General features: G+C 45.6%; 1 protein-coding gene across 3 annotated transcripts in view; it reads left to right on the forward strand.

Moving 5' to 3' along the window:
- Positions 1–7,365, forward strand: part of LARGE (like-glycosyltransferase) — a 692,738-nt gene extending 685,373 nt beyond the window's left edge. For all 3 annotated transcript variants that reach the window (XM_011978982.1, XM_011978983.1, XM_011978984.1), the window contains 2 exons: positions 3,223–3,418; positions 5,820–7,365. In XM_011978982.1, coding sequence (XP_011834372.1) covers positions 3,223–3,418; positions 5,820–6,017 — 394 coding nt within the window. In that variant the 3' untranslated portion in view covers positions 6,018–7,365. The remainder of the gene's footprint in view (positions 1–3,222; positions 3,419–5,819) is intronic.
- Positions 7,366–8,444: the final 1,079 nt, after the last annotated feature.

Below are 8,444 nucleotides of genomic sequence, written 5' to 3' on the forward strand. Positions count from 1 at the left end.
TCCGCCCGTCTCGGCCTCCCAAAGTGCTGGGATTACAGGCTTAAGCCACCGCGCCCGGCCTCTCTCTCTCTCTTTTTTTTTTTTTTTTTTTTTTTGAGGAATTACCATGTATCAGAAACTGCTCAGTACTGTGTGTGAATCAAGTCACATAATCATTACAAATCTATGAAGTAGGTACAGCTATGTCCGTTTTGCCAAGAGAAGGAAACAAAGGTGCCAGTTAGTTAATGTACCCATACCTGTTGAATGACAGAATTCCAACCCAGGCAGGCTACCTCCAGAACCATTGTTTTTTAACCACTTTGTTAAACTAGCATTTATTGAATTCCTCTTCTATGCCGATATTGTGCCAGGCTCTTTACATTTTCTTATTCAGTCTCCTTGGCAGTTCAACCAGATAGATACTATTTTCCCCAGTTGACACAAAAGGAAATTAATGCCTAGTTAAAGCATTTGGTTCTACAAGGCGTTCAGCTCCTAAGTGGCAGAGGTGGGATTTGAACCCTGGCCTGATCTCTCCATTGTGCTGTGCTTTAAACCTCATACAAGTTCATGGCCATCAACTGTGCTGTGCCAGTTCTGTCGAAGGCATCAGGTGTCAAGACTGTCCGTTCAGCAAGTTCGCAAATGGAAAAGCAACTGCTTTGGGGCCTAATTTTTGGATCATACCCGAGATTAACATCTCCCGCAATATCCCTTTTCCACACTCCATGAAAATGACGTTGCTTCACCTTTCATTTTTCTTCCATTTAAGTGGCTTTGGTTTTAATGGAACTTGCTGTGTTGGTGGGGCTGAAGTTCAAGTTTCTGCCCTCCCCCAGCCTGGCTGTCTCACCCAACAGCACAACTTGATCAAAGCCCACCTATTGGCCAGTGCCCGTTCAGCCACACTGGCCAGTTCCCTGAGGGTTTACGGGGAGTCCAGCCTCAATGGTAGAAAAGCAAAAGAAGGAAGCAGCTGTGTTCCCTGCCAGAAAGTGTCCCTTTGGCCACACAGAACACTCACCCTCACTTAGCGCCTCCCTTGCTTTGGAGAGTCTGCCCATAGGATGAGATAGAATCCAGGACTTCCACTTCCTCTCTCTCTGCGGCTAAGCTCTTGGGTTCCCACCCTTCTGTCCTGTTTTCATTTCATGAAACTTTTCTTTCCAGCTCTGGATACTCCTTTTCCTAACCCTTCTCTTGGTCCCTGCCTACTCCTTCACTAGACGCGCAGCTTCCTGCCATCTCTCTGTAGCTTCCAGAGGCATATTGCCATCCCACACATGGGCCCCATCTCGGGTGCCTGTCATGTTGTTAGGCTACTCATTCATTCATTCAGTTTAGTGCACGATTGTTGAGTACTCGTTCAACAGGCCAGGAAGTGTGGGGGACAGGGATATGTAAGAGAGGTGACCCAGCTGGCCGTGGTGGCTCACACCTGTAATTCCAGCACTGTGGGAGGCCAAGACAGGTGGATCACGAGGTCAAGAAATGGAGACCATCCTGGCCAACGTGGTAAAATCCCGTGTCTACTAAAAATACAAAGATCAGCCAGGTATGGTGGTAGGCGTCTGTAATCCCAGCCACTTGGGAGGTTGAGGCAGGAGAATCGCTTGAACGCTTGAACTGGGGAGGCGGAGATTGCAGTGAGCCAAGATTGCACCACTGCACTGCAGCCTGGCAACAGAGCAAGACTCCATCTCAAAAAAAAAAAAAAAGAGAGAGAAAGAGAGAGAGAGAGTTAGAAGTGACCCAGCCAGTGCTTAAGGAGGCTCCTGGCTCTTGAGCGAGGCTTCCTGGTTTTGAATTGCAACTCCAGCACTTACTGCTTTTACTTTGACATTTAGTAAGTTATGAGAATTTAAAACAATATCTGTGTGTGTGTGTGTGTGTGTGTGTGTGAGAGAGAGAGAGAGAGAGAGAGAGACAGAGAGAGACAGATTTAAAATAGTCTCAGTACACAATAAGTGGTTAACTAATATTAGCTGCTTCTTATTGTGGTTATATGACTGTATTCGTTTTCTACTACTGTATAACAATTTATCACAAACATAGCGGCTTGAAACAAATTTGTGATCTCACAGTCTCTAGGGATCAGAGATCCGGCCACGGAATGACTGGATTCTCTGCTCGGGATCTCACTGGGCTGAAATCAAGGAGTCAGCAGACCTGCAATTCTCCTCTTCCCAGATCACTGGTGGTTAGCAGAATTTCTTTCCTTTCATTCCTAGGCCTAAGGTCCCATTTTCCTGCTGGCTTTGGGCCACGGACTGCTCTCCTAGAGTCTAGTTCTTTGCCACATGGCCCCCATAGGCAGCTCCCAACGTAGCTCCTTGCTTTCTTCCAGACCCAGGTCTAAAGGGTCACATGATTCCATTATCTCCCATTTTCACGCAAGGTAAACTGGTGAGTAACCTCATTTATATTTACAACAATCCTTTCTGCCATATAATGTAACATAATCCCAGGAGCGATCACATATATACTCACAGGTTCTGCCCCAAGGGGAGAGCACTGTACAGGGTGAGAGTCATGGGGGACCGTCTTATACTCCTGCCTACCACAGTGGCCTCTGGCAGCAATCACTCTACACAAGCCGACCTGCAGTCAGTTCCTGAGAAATAGCATGGAGCCCTCCAGGAGTTCCTTTTCATATTGACAATCTCCTCGTTAGTGAAGTCTGCAGATAGCAGACGGGATTAGGGTTTCCTGTAGCTGCTGCAGCAAAATACTAAAAACCGGATGGCTTAACATAATAGAAATTTATTCTCTCACGATTCTGGAGGCCAAAAGTCCAAGATCAAGCTGTCGGCAGGTCCATGCTTCTTCCCCGAGGTCCTAGGCCTCTTTCTGGTGGTTGCCAGTCGTGTTTGGCAATCTTTGATTTACAGATGCACCCATCATTCCCATCTCTGCCGATGCCTATACATGGTATTCTTGCGGCGTGTCTCTGTGTCTCAATTTTCCCCTTCTTATAAGGATAGCAGTCATTGGATTAGTGCCCACCCCAATCCACTGTGATCTTGTCATAACCTCATTATATCTGCAAAGATCCTGATTCCAAGTAGGTCCCATTCACAGGTACTTGGGGTTGGGACTTCAACATAGCTTTTGGGAGAGAGACAGTTCCACTCACCCGAGAACTACATCCGGGTACACCTCTTCCTCCTCCACATCGGCTGCATTTGGAGAGCTTGCCTTCCTTCCCTCCACCCAGTGGCTTTTCTCCGTGTGTCTCAGGTACCACGTCTGGACGAAAGGCCACGCACCCACAAACTTCGCCAAGTGGCGGACCGCCACCACGCCTTACCGGGTGGAGTGGGAGGCCGATTTTGAGCCGTATGTTGTCGTGAGACGCGACTGCCCGGAGTACGACCGGAGGTTTGTAGGCTTCGGCTGGAACAAAGTGGCGCATATCATGGAACTGGATGTGCAGGTGAGAACGGAGCATCCACCTAGTGCGACCAACCAGGGAGAGGCCTAGATCCTAGAGCTTAAGGGATTCTTGGAGACGAGAAAGCCAAGAGCTAAGAGGGAACAAGGTATGCTCGTGGACCAGTGGTAGTACTGATCCTCGGGCTCTTGATCCCAAACCGTTGCTCCTTCCTCAACCCTTGGGTGAGAGTTGGGTTCTTGGCCAGGACCCAGGTAAACGTGAGTTTCCTGTGACAAACCATTTCACCTCCTCATCCTCACCCAACCTGATGATGAAGACACGCAAATGTGACCATTCGTCACTTGGCCTTTGAGTCACGTAACACAACAAAGCATGCTGCTAAGATGCAGCTAATTATTCCACCCTTTACTAAAAGATTTGTAGATGCATACATCATTACTAACAGAGTGGTGACTCTGAGACTGTTTAGTCATGAACTCCTTCATTCATCCCATTGATACATATTGAACTCCTACTTCGAAGTAGATCTTCTACAGAATTCTAATAGGTGAAACCAAGGATCAACAAACTTTTTCTGTAAAGGATCAGATAGTAAGTGTTTTGAGCTTTATGGGACCTACAGGTCTCCTTTTCAACTACTTAACTCTGCCATTGTAGTTCAGTCTTAGACAGCCTTTAAACAAATGGGTGTGGCTGTTTCAATAAAACTTTATTTACAAAAACATGAAATGGGCCAGACATGCTCTAATTTTTCAGCCCCTGTGTTAAACAAACAAAAGCAAAGCAGCTCTGGTTGAATTAGAAGAAGGATTCCTGGGTCCCTCCAACCCGATTTTGTTTGTGTGTGTGTGTGTGTGTGTGCTCTTCTCCAAGACCTCTCCTCCTGGTGCACAGTGCACATATTTTTCAACAAGAGCACCTCCAATTCAGAAAAAGCTGAGGTTGGATACTGAGTGCTGGCCATTCATGAGAATCACCAGGAGAACTTTCCTTCCCATAGTTCCAATGTTTGAGAGCAGTCCCAGGTGATTGAGAAGCGCTGGGGTTGAGAACCACTGATGTAGACAGAAGGTTATAGAATCATGTCCATATTTAACAACAGAAAGCAGGGCTGTCAGTATCCATATTTTTGATAATACTTTGAATGAGCAGAGTGCTACTCATGGGCAATAGTGTTCAGTCTGCCTCAGCTTCTGCTTCAAAGGAGTGTCATGTTCATGTGTCCGGCAGTGCTGTGAGATGAACTGGTTCAAAGAAAGTTAATATTTCCAGCCATGAGACCTGGACTTTGCTTGTTTTAGATAGTTTTGACAGAATTCTTGAAAATATGTTGCATATTTTCTTTTGTTTGCCAATAGCATGTCCCAAACATACTCTTACCCTTTCCAATACCTTAAGGAAGCAATGAGTGCACACCTGCCAGGTAATAACACGCATACCCATGGAGCTAGTGCGGTTGGTGGGGGATCTTTGTCCCTCCATTAAATGTCCCAGACAGTTCAGCTCTGGGAGAGCTTGCATTTTCTTTTGATGGTTTTTCTCACTCATTCCTCACCAGCAACTGTCTTTTCTGGCTGCTGTGGTATTGTTCTACCTATAACAGCCGCCTTTCCCCATCCCAATTTTCCCCGAGTTTATTCTTATCTGCTCTGGGCTGGGAAACTAGATAACAAAAGCTTATCAGACAATATGTCCAAAATGAGAGTAAATAGATCTGAGTAAAAGTGTGCTGAGTTCTCCTTTAAGCGATATGACCTAAATCTGGGTCACCTGTTTTGGCTCTTCAGTGGCCTTTTATTTTTGGCCTGAGAATTAAGCTGTATTCTGCCAAGTTGAGAATACTGGATGACAATGTGACCTGCTATAAGGATGTGTCAGGGAGAGGTTTGTTCTTGGTGAGCTTACGTCCAGCGAAACATTTGTTTTTATTTCATCGTGTCGCTCATTTTTTTTTTTTTGGTACCTTCTTTTGCACTCATCTGTTGAGGCTGTCAGATCGCATTAAGTCCTATGAGGAATCATAAACAGATGTCAGTTAATTGAGCAAGAGAATATCCCATGGCATGTGTCATCCTAGAGTGTCCATGTGGGTGTGAGCCCACATCTATTAAGAAACCTTTTCTAGGCCATGAGCTCGGCTCAGCACTGTTTATACAGTATTGGCTTCCCCGTCATGGTCATCGTTCAAGGATATTATTACTTTCACCTTATAGATGAGAACATGAAGGCTCAGAGAAGCCAGTTTCCTGGTCCAAGGTCATGGAAACAGCCCTGAACTGCCCCACTCCAAAACTATCATGCTGTCCATGTACCCCGTGCTTGTGGGTGCCATTATCAAGTCATTCATTCGCTAGCTATTCAGTCATTTGCTTGGGCCTTCATCATGCATGACCCTGGCCAGGCTCTGGCAGGTTCTCACGCTGCTCTTGTCTTCTTCCAGGAGTATGAATTCATTGTGCTGCCTAACGCCTACATGATCCACATGCCCCATGCCCCCAGCTTCGACATTACCAAGTTCCGTTCCAACAAGCAATACCGCATCTGTCTCAAAACCCTCAAGGAAGAGTTTCAGCAGGACATGTCCCGCCGCTATGGCTTTGCTGCCCTGAAATATCTCACAGCCGAGAACAACAGCTAGCACCAAGACGCCCACCACTAGGGGGAGACATGCTGCAGGGGAAGTGCCACTCGCTGTTTGGGGCCCAGCCTTCAAATTCAAAATTGAGCCATGCTTTTTTGGTTTGTTTTTATTTATCTCTTTGGCCCAGCCAAGCTGCCCTCACTACAGAGACCTTGCACAAGGATCCAGCCAGTCTGTCTCTGCCCCACAACCCTGCATTCCCAGAGGTTAGATATGCAGCCCACCTAGATGAGTCTCTTCAAGAATGGGAAATCAAGGGGTGAGAGGGAGTAAAAGGGTTTTCATCTTACTGCAAAGCCACAAGATCAAGGCAGGGCTTTAGGATGTTCTGGTTGCTTTTTAATAATTATACTTCGCATCATAACTAGGGAGAAAGGGAAGTCAGGGTGCTAGGGGTTATTCGTCCCAGGAAATAGAAGCGAAATTGTCTTTGTTTAGTGGAAACTTTCCCCTTTGCCCTGCAATGTAGTTGGGCATTCAAACGGAGGGGAAACCAATGACCTGAACCAACCACATGGAAAAACCCAATGGGGACATCGTAGCCAGGGGGTCCTGGAGGTGAGGTCAATGGGTTTCCTTATCCCCAAAGTCACTCCTGTTTTGTTTTTATTTGTTTTTCTTTGGGGATTTTGTTTGTTTATTTTGGGGACTGGCAATCCAAAACAGAAAATCTGATCCTTTGAGGCTCTGCAGGAAAATCAGCTGCCTCTACCAATCACCCTCTATCAGCAGTGGCCCGGGAAGGAGATCAACCATCTTCGGCCAATATTGAAACATGGGCAGCTTCCTTCAGGATGATCACCGAGGCTCCCGTGACTTTGAACTCCCTACTGTCCAGAATCCAGGGGCCACGATGGGGACTGCGGAATTACGAGGGCTGACTGTTTTACACCGGTCACATTTTCTATTGGCAGTGACTGATTCATGGGAAAGGGCTTTGAAGGAACTATTTCAGTGCACACGCAAGGTACGAACCTCTCAGGCCTTTAGAAGAACTTTAATAACTCATGCAAGCCCAGTTCTGAAGATCAACGTATCCATCTAGAGACCTACAGGAAGAACGCGATTGGGTTCCTCTGGTTCTTGCCTGCTTCACTGTGGATGGGAAGAGGTGACAACCTCAGTCTCCCTTTGGGACTTGGCCAAGGGTAGGCAACCACCTTCACCTTCACACAGATTGAGGAGACACTGGACTTTTTACCCATTTTCTTTAATCTTCAATATTAATGTTGTGTTTACATTGATGAGAACGAGAGTTAATGCCCTACCCTCTGCTGGGCTGTTTGTATTGAGTTGCAATGTGACCAGCGAAAGCTGCATTTAATAAATGAAAGTACAGACTGTTTCTTCCCCATTCCCCTCCCACTCTTGCAAGAAGCTACTGAGACACACCTTGACAGAGAGAGGTAAATTGCAATGGATAAACAGCAACTTCACACTTTTCTGTTGCCCCGTTCTATTTTTCTCATCATTTGAACTTTAACCCTTTTTTTCCCCCTTTTGCCTGAGGTTAGATCCCACTCTGTCTCTAACTCAAACCATCTTCAAGTTTTTCCATTCAGCATACTTCTCAACACTGAAGCCAGATGTTGTCTTCTACCAGATGTGGGCTAGGAGGGTAAATCCTGGTAATCAATTGTAAAGGGAACATTCCATCCTTGGGCCTGGTAGTCGTGTGGCACCCTATAGCAATCCGGTTTGTGAGATCACTCAGTATGTTAACACGTTCACGTGGATGTTGCACTGAAATTTATACAAGAATTAGGAAAATTAAAATTAGGACTAATTTTTGCATACATATAGCTAGGCTCATGTATATATGTAGAGAGATATATATTATAGACAGAGCATATACATATATAGCATATATATAAGCATTTATAAATAAAATGATATATATGTATAAAGCAGAACAAAGAAAGTTTTCACAGTACATGTCAAAAGTCCCATTTCTTCAGTGGCGTGCCAGGCCAGCTTCTACATGCCCACAAGACCTTTGTGAGCGTATCTCCAGTTTCCATGTTCAGTGATTCCTCCCTGCTCATCCCCAAGAACTGGTTGTTAAATATTTACCAGCAGCACATCGTTGACTTTTTCCGTCCCCTTTGTACACACAGACAGATACACAGACACAGAGGCACTCACTGATTTCTCCTCCTTCCCTAGAGAGAATCACTGTTAGGTGATGTACACGTACCAATACAGTTTTTGAATTAATCATTACCGGTTACTTGAGCCAAGTGAAAACCTGGTGGCAGCACTGGTTTCTCAATGTTAAAAATCAATTTTTCATTCTCTAAAGCCTTTTTATTTTTAAAATTTTGCTTGGCGCCTGACTCCTGCCCAGCCACCGTGCTTTCACTTGCATTTTTATGGGCATAGCTGGTGACCATATAATTTGTCATCTAAACCGGGTCACTTCTG

Source organism: Mandrillus leucophaeus, unplaced genomic scaffold (assembly GCF_000951045.1).
Source record: "Mandrillus leucophaeus isolate KB7577 unplaced genomic scaffold, Mleu.le_1.0 Scaffold2, whole genome shotgun sequence".
NCBI classification, from domain to species: Eukaryota; Metazoa; Chordata; class Mammalia; order Primates; family Cercopithecidae; genus Mandrillus; species Mandrillus leucophaeus.